The 12,983-nt window shown below is 35.3% G+C and overlaps 1 protein-coding gene across 1 annotated transcript in view; it reads left to right on the top strand.

The window, feature by feature from the left end:
- Positions 1 to 12,983, top strand: part of LOC100592830 (UDP-glucose:glycoprotein glucosyltransferase 2) — a 254,403-nt gene that overhangs the window by 159,838 nt on the left and 81,582 nt on the right. Inside the window, exons 24-27 of the mRNA XM_030813564.1 lie at positions 319 to 414; positions 4,023 to 4,125; positions 7,032 to 7,111; positions 10,303 to 10,492. Of these exons, the coding sequence (XP_030669424.1) occupies positions 319 to 414; positions 4,023 to 4,125; positions 7,032 to 7,111; positions 10,303 to 10,492 (469 nt within the window). The remainder of the gene's footprint in view (positions 1 to 318; positions 415 to 4,022; positions 4,126 to 7,031; positions 7,112 to 10,302; positions 10,493 to 12,983) is intronic.

The raw sequence follows: 12,983 nt of genomic DNA, 5'->3' as shown, positions 1-12,983 counted from the left end.
TCTTTCTCCTTGTTTCTTACCCATCCACCCCAGTCTCCTCCCTCCCCAAGAGGTAACCATTTTCCTAAAGGTTGTATGCATGGTTCCCATATTTGTGTTTATGCTTTTGCTTCATATGTAAATATCCATTATTGGTGTTTATTGTGTTGAAGGCTGTGACTGTTTTAGAGAAATGCTATTATAGGTAGGTCTCCCTTTGCAGTCTACTTTGGTAGATTTAACCATGTTCAGATATATAAAGCCTTTCTTGAAGTATTAATTGTAACATGAAATATGGAACTCTTTCCAAAAAACTCATACACTGTTTGTCTTATCTAGCACGAGTGACTTTATTATGAAAGTTGATGCCCTTATGTCCTCTGTGCCTAAGCGTACATCTCGATATGATGTCACATTTCTTAGGGAGAATCACAGGTAAGAATGTAATCGTATCTGTTTGTGGTTTTTCTGTTAATGCATGCAATTATTTCCATTTGTTTTCAAAACATGGTAAAATTTAAGGTAGAATTAAAAGTTATTTATTAGGGAATAAATGTATTTGACAGTATTAGGAAGATAAATTCCAGTTAGTTATACATTCTAGTAAATAAAGGGTAATATATATGGAGAGAGAGGTTATGAAATTTCAAGTAAGTTAAACATGGTATAATTTGTCATATTTTTAATATCTTTCATGCTTAAGATCACTTGTAATTTTTGCAGTATCTCAAGATAGTCATAAATAATATTATCTTTATATTTTCAATGTGTAAAGTGACTGAAGAGTTCTGATTAATCAAATGTAGGGTGGCCTCTGTCACAAAGCTAAACACACATGCATGCGCAAGAGTTCAGAGGAGTGAAGGGAGGGTCCAGGCAAAGCTGAACTGTTGTAGGCCCAGCTGCTGCCTCAGGCCAGCAAGGTGAAATCAGCAGCAAGGGTGTGAGCTGCAAAATTGCTGCTGCTGCCTCTCTGTCCTCTAGATCTCCTGAGAATCTCTGTTGTTGCCCGCCCAAGCAAGAAACATTCTGGAAAATATGATTTAGCCTGGTCAAGTTGACACATTATAAAGCTGCTGCGTGGACCAAGGGTCCGAGGATTTACTCTGTCAGGCTCCTGTGGTAGGATGGAAATAAAAGGCTGTTTAATCACTGTCATATGTGATTTCTATGCCCATATTCTCTATGAGAGTGCCTCGTTAATTGTAAAAGTAGCTAAACTGCCTTATTGGAAAATACTACTGAAGATTCCCTGAGCTCACTCAAGTGTCTTACAGTAATTTTAGTAATTTACTAATTACTAAAATTAGTAATTTAGTAATTTTCTTTAGAAATACCATTTTTTATCTGTCAAAGAGCATTCTTTCCTATCAAGGGAAAAATAATGTTTTATAAATACGGTTAAATTTATATGTAAATTTCTACATTAAAGGCACACTCTGTTATTGAATTTTAGAAAATGTCTGAGCCTTTGGAAATTGATAATTAGGATAATACAGTATGCCACAGTGATGGGCAAATACTTCAGGTCACTTTACATTTGAATTTATGAATTATCAGTATTATTTCCATAGTTATATCTGTATATTTCATGAGCATATGCATATACTTCTAAAATCACATTAAAATATTTATTCACAGCTTTTTAGAGAGAGAGATGTGTGTGTATACATGTATATATATATTTAAACACAGCATTATATCTTTGCCATTCTGCTTCTATGTCTATAGGGAGTCATTTATAATTAAATATGTTAAAACACTTGTTATAAATCCGTTATTTCTGTATTGATATGTTTGATCTTAATTCCAACTTTTAAAATTTAAATTGGCTTATAAGAAAATTTAAATTCGACAAAGTAACTTAAATTAGAAGGTTTGCAAAAGGAGAAAGAAAAGAGTAGGAGTATATTGAAATCTGGAACAAAGTGAAAAATGAGAAAAAACAATTATATTTTTTCCCCAGCCCTGAAAGATCTCTATATTAGCCTATTCCCTTCCATTTAGACTCTGTGGATTTGACATTCTTCTAACATCTTAGACAAAGGCAAAAATAACCTAACTACTCACCCCATCATCCCAGAAACTTCCAACATTGAATGTAAGTTGTGTGGAAACTATGAGGTCTTGAAGGAAGCCTTGCAGGCTGCGGCAATAATGACCCTCCTGTCGTGAGCATACCATGAATTTGGCTCCAAGTTTTCCAGTTTATACAGTTCCCAAGTTCATGAGAGGAAATCAAACTAGGTGTTCAGGTGAAATGTAATTATTCTTAGGAGAGGGAGGACAGAGGAATTTCTCCCAGGAGCCTTTATAAAGAGGATGCTATATAATGAACAGTGTTTTCAATATTCTTAAGGTAGATTACTTGACCTATTTTATAGATAGGTTAACAGTATCATAACAAAATTCAACTCAGAGTTTTCTATTGCAACAGCCTGTTTGAAATGTGTTCAATATATCTGTAAGAGTTGATTAACTGTGTATACCTAAGCAGTGCTTCACCCTTTTTTTTCTGACATGGGCTTTAATAATTAATTAACTGTCACTGTGCTTGACAGTATTCTTCTGGCTAATGACATGAAGTGTATCAATGGTTTTCTGGCAATTGAGTACAAATCTGTTTCCTTAAATAGGTGGTAGTTAGCATCTTGTTGTTAATATTGCATGAGAAATAGGATGTTCTGTTCTATTATTGGGTTAGTCAGTGTACTACCTACTAGTGGGCTCAGGATTCTACTCAGAAAACTGTCTTGTACATGTATAATCAGATGGTGGGGACTATGGAATTCTGCTTCATACAACTTCATAGAATTAGCAGTAGTCTGGGAGAAAAAAGCAGCAGTAAACAGATGCATACTGAAGCCATAATTACATCTCATACAGCATACATAAAATGACCAGTTTTGAGTGGTGTTACAAAGTAGGATAGTAATTTGTAAAATTTTCACCAAGGTAACTACAAGAAGCAACAATTGTTGAGAGTCACTTTAATAGCAGAACGTCTGATTTGTGGCTCTTAGGTCTAGCAATAATTATCCATTAAGGTCTGTTGTCTGACTATGCCCTTCTTATTTTAAGATAATTAAATCGTCAACTGCATAGAAAATAAAATGTCTTGCAGTTTTGTATTCAGATGACCCGTATTTGAAGTGTTTATATTAGCTTTTTTAAAAATTGCTGAGCAATTAATCCCCTCACTGCAGAAAGCCTTTTCCTGCCAAAGAAACTAATATTCCTGTAACTACATGTGTACCTCTTGATTTGGTAACCTTTTTCCTTTGTAATATGTAAAATGTATAATTAATTCATCCTACATCTGAGAAAAATATTTCCTACATGATTATAGTGTTAAAACAGTAATTCAGTAGAATATTCTCTGCTTTTAATCAAATATACACGATTAACTTTTAATTATATTAAATGTAGAATTGACTATCTCCCTCTGGCCTATTCTATACTTTTAATCATTTTCTCATTTCCCTTTAAAAAACTAGTCCATCTTCTAATTTAGAACTTTTATCAGTGAAAGATAAAAATGGATTGGACAGAGGGAATGAGGTGAGGAGAGGAAGACTGGGATCAAAATAAAGTATGATTAATGAACTTACCTGTTATAGTATATTGATTTTTTGAAATACTAAATTTAATAAAGTATGAATAGTTAATTTTATTCTCAAATCTAAAGAAATATATTCCACTAACACAAAAGCATCTTGGCTTTATTTTTTAAATTGTACAATCCATGAGAATTTTGAGGGCCTAAAATTATCAGAGTTTTTACACTAATGGGATCATTCTTTGAAAGGCTTTTAAAAAATCACTTCATTCATAAAACCTTACTTCATTTTCTCTCATTCTTTTCAGTTTTGTAATTTGTTGAAAACAGATTTTCAAATTTGCAAGCATTGTGTGAAATAACCAGTATTTTACAATTTTAGTGAGAAAGAAAACAATTTATAAGAATTATATAGCTAAGATCATGATTAGTTATTTGTATAAACTTAACACATCATCTTTCATCTTATTTTCTGTTTTCTTAGTGTTATAAAGATGAATCCTCAAGAGAATGATATGTTCTTCAGTGTCATTGCTATTGTTGATCCATTAACAAGAGAAGCACAGAAAATGGCACAGTTATTGGTTGTAAGATAATATAAATTAGACTAAATATTTTTGTTTTTAAATTCATAATTTTTTCAAGTCTGTTTTCAAGTATAATCAGCTGTTTGTACTCTTGATTCTTCACCGTTTTAATAGAGTGTCATATTTCAATGTAGAAAATGAAATGATGGAGCTGTGCACAGGGTGTTGTTATGAACTGCATTGTATTCCCCACAAAATTCATATTTCAGCACATGAAATAGGTCTCAGTGAACTTTAAACCCTAACCCCCAATGTGACTCTCTCTGGAGATAGGGCTTTAAGGGGATCATTAAGGTTAAATGGGGTTGTATGGGTGAGACCCTAATCCAATAGGATTGGTGGCCTGAAAAGATGACGAGAGGGAGACTTCACAAAGAAGAGGTTATTTGAGCACACAGTGATGTGTTAGCCCTGTGCAAACTAGAAAGAGAGCTCTCCCCAGAAACCAAATCAGCTGGCATCTTGATCTTGGAATTCCCAGCCTCTAGAACTGTGAGAAAATAAATTCCTATTGTTTAAACCACTCCATCTGTGGTGTTTTGTTATATTAGCCTGAGAAGACTAATACAGGTGTCTTTTATGTGTTGTGAAGTGTGGCTTTTGGAGAAGCTGAAGCTTAAGCTTAATTGGATAAAACTTAAAGTATAATAAATAATGTTAGCCAAACAAGTGAAGCTGAGGAAAGGGGAAACATGGAGTTTGTATTCTATAGGTTTGGCCGCTGTAACAAAGGCCAAAATAACACTGCTTTCAAGACTGAAGTTTCTTTCTTTCATCTCCTGGTCTCGTAGGCTGCCTTGGGGTTGCTAAGGCAGCTACACAGTGTGAGGGACTCAGGCACTGCCTCTGTCATTGTTGAGCTGTCACGAAGCACCTAAGATCACCAGTCAGGCCCTAACATCATCTCTGCACTTTGCCAGCAGGAAGGGGAGAATAAGAGCACAACCCCAAAGTTAGATGTATGCTGTCCTATCACTTCTCACTGACCAGAATGTCCCCAGGCTGGGTACACTGAATGACAAAGGAGGCTGGAAACTATGGCCACAAGTCCTGCATTAACCTGGAAATTCTTTCCCTATGAAAGAGGAAAATGAATGTGAAGAGACAGATATCAGTCTCCAAAAGGACTTATGTGGCTTACCATTTTACTTAGAATTTCAAACATTCAAATTAGAATGCAGCTTTTAGTAGTTAAATTTGAATAAGCTAGTCCCATTAGAAGGCTGTATGTTTTTCTAGTGATATTGAAAATTTTACAAACTATTTGTCCTTTGGTAATTGACTTCACTTTTGAAACAGGCAAAAGTAATTAGATATTGAGTCTGGTGAAAATGTAAGTGATCAAGCCATATGATTTGCTGTATATCGAAATTTCAAAATGCAATTTTTTTTAGAATTTAGTGTGCACTGCCAAATCTCATTGGAAAATGACATTTTATGAGTGGACACAAATAATTTTGGAAAGACTTTGTCATTCTAGCTGTTCAGTTTATGAAACGAGTAGGACAAACCATAGCTGATTTACCTATTTGTTCTTTTAGCATTGGTTATACCTTCAAGTTTCTATGTCTTGAGATATACTATTCAGATTATTCTTTAGAAAGCAATCACATCTGAAAGGAGTGGAGCTAGTATGATGCTCTTTAGTATGCAAAATCCCTATTCCTATGGAGAGTCATTATTCAAAAAAAATTACTTAAATTTGTAAGTTTTTTTATATAAAAGTAGAATTTAGGAGTAAGAAATATGGAATTAGCCAAAGCAGGAAGATCACTTGAGAAATTCAAGACCAGCCTGGGCAACATAGCAAGACCCTGTCTCTAAAAAAATAAATAAATAAATTAGTCAAACATGATGCTGCATACTTGTAGTCATAGTTACTACTCAGGAGGCTGAGGTGGGAGAATTGGATGAGCCCAGGAATTTGAAGTTAACAGTGACCCATGATCACACCACTGCAGTCTGGCCTCAGCAACAGAGCAGGACTATGTCTCTTAAAAAAAAAAAAAAGAAAGAAAAGAAATAGGGAAATAGGGAATTATACAGAGATATAAAATATGGAATTGCATTCCAGTTTCCATCATTGGTAATAATAGCACACTTTATTTCTGAGTCACTTTATTTCTTACTTTATAAAAGGATAATTTATTGGAAGAAATAGATAGTTTCTCATCTAACACTTGAGAAAAACAGTGGTTCAGTGACCTCCAGAGTAGCAGATAATGATGAGTGATAGAGTAAGAATTGAAACTCAAATCTCTTAAATCCTTAGTCTTTATGTTCTAATTTCTCATCAAGCCTGTATCCTTTCTATTACATATATCTGTTTTGTTACTTCTCCCTTTACCTATATCATTTGTTATCTAATAGCTTTTGAATCTTCACTGACATGTTGCCTATGTGGAGATGGGGACTATCAAAATTAGTAATTCTTCCTCTACTTCTTATGATCCAGGGAAATGAAAAGAAAGTATTTATTCGTAGGTAGCCAAGAACTTCCAAATCCCAAAAGAATCAGGATACTGCCAATGTTGTTGTAAGGTCAACACTTTGTATTTGCAGATCAAGGTCCTAGTAATTATTTTCCTTGTTCTTCAATACTAAGGAAATTTAGATACTATGAAAAAAAGTCACTTTAGGCAAAAGGCAAGCAGCATAACCCTGGGACATTGAAATCAACTGTTTGGATTAAAATTTTGCCTGTGCTGTGAGTTTCTATGTGACCTTGAGCACATTAATGTCTCTGTACCTAAACTGCAAAAGTACTATTTTAGCAGGGCGTTGTAAGGATCAAGTGAGATAATGAACATAAAGTTTTAATATAGTACCTGGTACATAGTAAATACATAATAAATATTAGCTATTAATATTATTTAATATCAAACATGGGAATTTCTTTCCAATAGGTACTTGGCAAGATTATCAACATGAAGATAAAGTTGTTCATGAACTGTAGGGGCAGGCTTTCAGAAGCCCCTTTAGACAGGTGAGTCTGAGTGAACAAAATTTCATTTTGAAAAATTTGTAAATGCTGAGAAGAAAAAAACAATCATTGTTTCTGGACCTGGTTTTTTCTTTTCTTCACAAGATGCTTCACAGAAATAAGTCAGAAGGTCAGACTATTTACTTACTTTAACTGACATAAAATTGATATAAAAATTAAAATAACCTAACTCAGCAAAGTGATCTGACCTAATTACAGAATTTACATTGATTTATATTTATTCATAGGTATTTTTGGAAATGTGATTTAGGAATACCTATTTAGAAATATATCAATGGGAAATAAGGTGGAATTAAACCATTTTTGGTTTAGCAGAATTACCAAAATGATCTTTATTATATCATCACATTTACTATTTGGGGGCATTAGGATGCAATTAGTTTAGAATAACCTGCCAGAGATATAAAAAAGTGTTGTTTATAATTATATACAAATATTCCCCATTAACACTCTTCTGTTGAAATAACATTCTCTCTCAAGAGGGGACAAAAATACACCCTTTCTCTTCTTTGTGGATCAGAATCACTGTCATTCATTATGAGCCATTCTTATTGATAGGAATATTCAGTTCTCCTTCATGCGTCATTGGGCAGAAAACAGAGTATGTACCATTGCACTAGTATAGCTTTTTAAGACTTTTTAATGTGCTCATCTCTGTATTATTTAATTATGTAATTCTAAACAAAAAATGTATGCATACACAAGACAGAAAGGTAGCATTCTGTTCATTCCTTGTTTACTTTTCAAATTGTATTTGTTACAACTGACATACTATAGATGTTGCCTTGAGCAGAATTTTTTTTTTTTTTTTTTTTTGGTGAGACAGGTTCTCACTCCCATTGTCCAGGCTGGGGCACCATCACAGTTCACTGTAGCCTCGCCTCGACTTCTCAGGCTCAGGTGATTCTCCCACCTCAGCCTCCTGAGTGACTGGGACTACAGGTGCGTGCCACCATGCACAGTTTTTTTTTTTTGTATTTTTGTAGAGACAGGGTCTTGCTATGTTCTCCAGGCTGGTTTTGAACTCCTGGCCTCAAGAGATACACCTGCCTTGCCCTCTCAAAGTGCTGAGATTATAGGCATGAGCCACTGTGCCCAGCCAGAGCAGGCATTTTAAACCTAAGTATTTTTAATAGTTGGAAAGCAATAAAATGGAAAATGTGGGAAATTTAAGTGAAAGTTTAGGACTTATTCATTGTCCCTCAAGACTCTTGTCCATATATCTCATTGAGTTTTTATGCTTCTCATTTATCTTTTGTATTTTAAATTTTATCACGTGCCTTTTTACATCTGAACAAAAACTTTAAATTTTTTAGCTGCTAATTGAAAGGTTTGTTAGTTCCGTGAGTACAGGATTTTTATTCACAGGAGTAGGGATCCTCTCTGTAAAACATCACATTATATAATAAAGAATAGGATTACTGAACATATAAGCAAGCATAATCTACTGGGAGGGAAAGAATTGACTTTTCTAAATGAAATAATGTACTAGAGTATACAGTTATTTTTTTAACTGGTAGTTCAACAGAATCTTATTGACTCAGTAGCATATATCAAGCAATCTAGCATACACATTTATTCCCAGCCCTTTCCTTTTAGTAAATTTATTCTTCTCAGAGATGAGACAGGTTAAGGGCAGGAATCCCCTCAACTTATTACTTTTAACTGCTGTACTTCCTCAGCCTTCCTGTATTGCAGGGAAAGAATGAGGCATCTTTCTTCCTTTTTAGGTAAACATTCCCTCTCTGTTTTGATCTCATGCTTTCCTGTTTGTTCTGGATCCTTGCTATATCACATATTCTCTCTTTTGGATCTTTAATCTCTATACTAGCTTTTTTCTTTCAGTCCTTAAAGTTATTCAATTTTTTTAAAAGTTGCTCCCTTAACTGTCTCTCCTCTAGAGTCTTTTTTTCCCTCTTCTTCATTCCTTCTTGACTAAATTTCTTCAAAGATGGTCAGACTCTGTCATCGTATCTCATTCACTGTACCTTCCACTGCAGTTTCTCTTTAACTTTCTCTTTGCCACTGAAATTGTATTTACTAAATCACAAAGAAATTGCTCCTTACAACATTCAGAGAATACTTTTCTTTGATATTTCCACTGCAGCAGGAATTTGTTTTGAACATTTACTTCATGACTGTATTCTCTCCTGTTTCTCCTCTTTTTATTTTCTTTGTCTATCTGCATAACATGGCTCCCAGTGATCACCAGTGCCTGGGACTCACACTCTGAAAGTTCTCCTGGAGTGAGGGCTAGACCTAGTGATTTGGCTCTCATAAAACAAAATATGGCGAAAGTGATGGGATTTCCCTTCTACAATTAGGTTATGAAAGACTGTGACTTTTGTCTTGCTGACATTCTCTCTCTGTGGCTCTTCTGTGTGCTTCTCTTTTGAAGCATGTTGGAGGTGCCTTTTGGGAAGTAACTGCGAGCAGTCTGCAGACAACTACCAGCAAGGAGCTGCTGTCCTCATTCAGACAGCCCTTGAGGAACTAGATGAACCTGGAAGTAGATCCTACCCTTGTTGAGCCTTGAGAGAACTACAGCTGACACCTTGACTGCAGTCTCAAAATAGTAAAAGCCACTAGCCTTGATAGCATAACATAATAATTCTGTGCACAGTATTGAAGGATGAGGTTAAAATACAGCAAAACTGAAGTTAAGTCTAAAAGTGCTATTAAGCAGTTGCTTTCAACTTAATCCTGTTTGTTTTTAGTTGAGCTTTTAAAAGTGGTACTAGAATTTCAGCTTGAATTTCACTTGTTTCCTACCATTTCTCTTCATATTATTAGTGGTGGTAAAAGTTAATAAAATAGCTGAAAAATAGACCATGGTCAGATTTGAAGGAGGATGCATACAAATCATAATACAATAACAGATCATAAACTCCTAGAACCTGCATAAGTCAGGTACATCTTAAAGGGATTCTAATCATGTTCATTAAGGAATAGTTAACAATGGTAGATAATATACATAGACTTAGATAGTAGTGTCAACAAAATAATGATTGTCTATTTCTTATAAGCATTAATTTTTCTGCAGTATAATGCATCTTAGTCTTTTTCATTGTAGACTTCTGGTCAGATCATTAAGCCATTTTCAATTTTAAAAATATTTTAAAAGAAAAATCTCAGTTTTGGTCACATTATGTATTTTTATGTTTTATTAACAGCTTTTACCGTTTTGTTCTGGAACCAGAACTGATGTCAGGGGCTAATGACGTTTCTTCTCTTGGACCAGTGGCAAAATTTTTGGATATTCCTGAATCACCCCTCCTAATCCTCAACATGATTACTCCAGAAGGCTGGTTGGTTGAAACAGTACACAGCAACTGTGACCTTGATAATATTAACTTAAAGGATGTAAGTTATTGCGTATAGTCATATAAAGAGAGAGAAACAGGATAAATTCTTATCTGCTATTACAATTGTAGCAAGTGAGCGATCATACTATGAATGTTAACCAGAATATTCTTTTTTATGATTCTAGGTCCTGATCCAATCTTTCCTTTGATTTTTAAGTTTTTCTAATTTCCAAACTCAGCTTCTCGAGTCTTCCAAGTTCCTAGGTGTCTTTACATTTTTTCTTTCTTTCTTTTTGCCTCAGACTACTAGCTTGCAAAGACATTTCTCTAAGATGAGCAATGTCAAAAATATGGAGAGGAACACTTGGCAACTTGGTACAACACAATTAAGTACTTATTTTGCTCTTCAAGTTTAGTTTTTAACTCAGAGAGCAAATTTCACTCAAAATTGTTTTGTTGTTGGTGGTGGTTTCTTTTTTTTTTGGCCTCACAGCTCATAGCCAGAGAAAGTAGTCCTAACTACATTAGGGTAGAAAGTAGGAAACAAAATTTGTGGTATACTACAGGCCAGGTATACCTGCTTCTCATCACCCCCTGTATGACCCTTGTCTAGTGAGTAGTCAGACTTCTCTTCATCAGCTGTTGTAATTCACAGCACAGAAAGAAAGTATTAAACGAAGTCTTTTAAGCATTGAATCTAGAATGAGAAAAGGAATTCAGAAACCACAAAAAAGGGAAGCATTTTGGAAGAATTTAAGATACGTGTGGTAGTCTGTTTTCACACTGCTATAAAGAACTGTCTGAGACTGGGTAATTTAAAAAGAAAAGAGGCTTAATTAACTCACAGTTTCGCATGGCTAGGGAGGCCTCCAGAAACAACCATGGCATCACGGTGGAAGGGGAAGCCAGGCACATCTCACATGACAGCAGGAGTGTGAGGGGAGTGCCACACACTTTCACACCATCAGACCTCATGAATATTCACTACCGTGAGAACAGCAAGGGGGAAATCTGCCCCCATGATCCAATCACCTCCCACCAGGGCCCTCCCCTGACACGTGGGGATTACAATTAGACATGAGATTTGGGTGGGTACACAGAGCCAAACCATATCACTTGGTATCCAGAAAATGAGGAAAAAATGCTTGCTTCTCCTTATTGTCCTCCCTCTGACCTATTTCCAGCTCTTTGTGTCTGATACCTCCTGTAGAATATAGCCATTGCCTTGACTGAAGCATAAACATTTACCTGTAATAATTTGGTTAAGATTGTTTATAATGTTTATTTTTCGTGCTTCTTATGCACTATCTTTTGCCTAAAGATTTTCCTTCTAGGAAAGTTTATTTTGATCCGCTCGTGTGTGGATTTTGTGGGATCCTAAATCACTTTTCTGTAACATACTCCCCATCACTCCCAACTGGACCCACCTAAAAAAGAACCTAAAACTCAGTCATAACCATCTTCTAATATCAGTCCTTCAAATTTAGAGAAAAGGCAGCAAACTAATAGCATTAATGAGAAAAACTTAACAAACGAATCTTACAAGAAGTGAAAAAAAAATCGCTGTTTTTTCCATGATCAGTCAGATCTCTTAATATAGTCTGGAATTCTTCATGAAGAGAGTGTGGCAATATACTCAATAAGGTAACTTTTAAACGTGCTATCCAAAAGTGTGAAGTGTTTGTAGTGGGAGAAATTAGTACAGCTTAGGAAAGATTTTAAATTGAGTCTGCTGGTGAAAATTTCAGCAGCTATTCAACAGCTGATGGAGATTAAGTAAAACTTTTTTTTGTATTGAGTGTCAAATCTAATAGCGTCTTTTTAGAAGTTGTTCAGATGAACACTAGCTCTAACTCTGAAGTTAGAACACTAGGATGAAGGAAAATTTCCTGTGTCTTCATAGTTTAGGTGAATAAACAAAAGGAGATTATAAATTCTAGCATCTGTAAAAGTTAAGTACCCCTCAGGCTCATCTCTTTCATTGTGTGCTATACATACTTAAAATATTCTGCAACCATCCTGGAAAAATAACAAAGGCATTTGGTATAGTAGAAAGGATTTTTAGATAAAGGGGAAAAGTACGTACACTCTGGCAAAAATGAGACTAACAATGAGAGATTTACCACCATATACTACTAACTTGTGCAAATATTCCTGTTTACACCTAATTCCCAAACACTATACAAACACCTGGAAGAAACTTGATCTGGGAAAATTCTCCCTTGGCAGGACTTTGTTCACGTGATTGTCACTACATTGACATTATTGTACAACCAGCATTAATTTCATAATTAAAGGTGACAAAAATGATTAAGAAAGCTAGGCCGGGCACGGTGGCTCACGCCTATAATCCCAGCACTTTGGGAGGCCAAAGCGGGTGGATCATGAGGTCAGGAGTTTGAGACCAGCCTGACCAACATGGTGAAACCCCATCTCTACTAAAAATAGAAAAATTAGCCGGGCATGGTGGCACGTGCCTGTAATACCAGCTACTCGGGAGGCTGAGGCAGGAGAATTGCTTGAATCCGGGAGGCAGAGGTTGCAGTGAG

This window comes from Nomascus leucogenys, chromosome 5 (assembly GCF_006542625.1).
Source record: "Nomascus leucogenys isolate Asia chromosome 5, Asia_NLE_v1, whole genome shotgun sequence".
Lineage (NCBI taxonomy): Eukaryota > Metazoa > Chordata > Mammalia > Primates > Hylobatidae > Nomascus > Nomascus leucogenys.
This window is presented reverse-complemented; position numbering and strand designations above follow the sequence as displayed.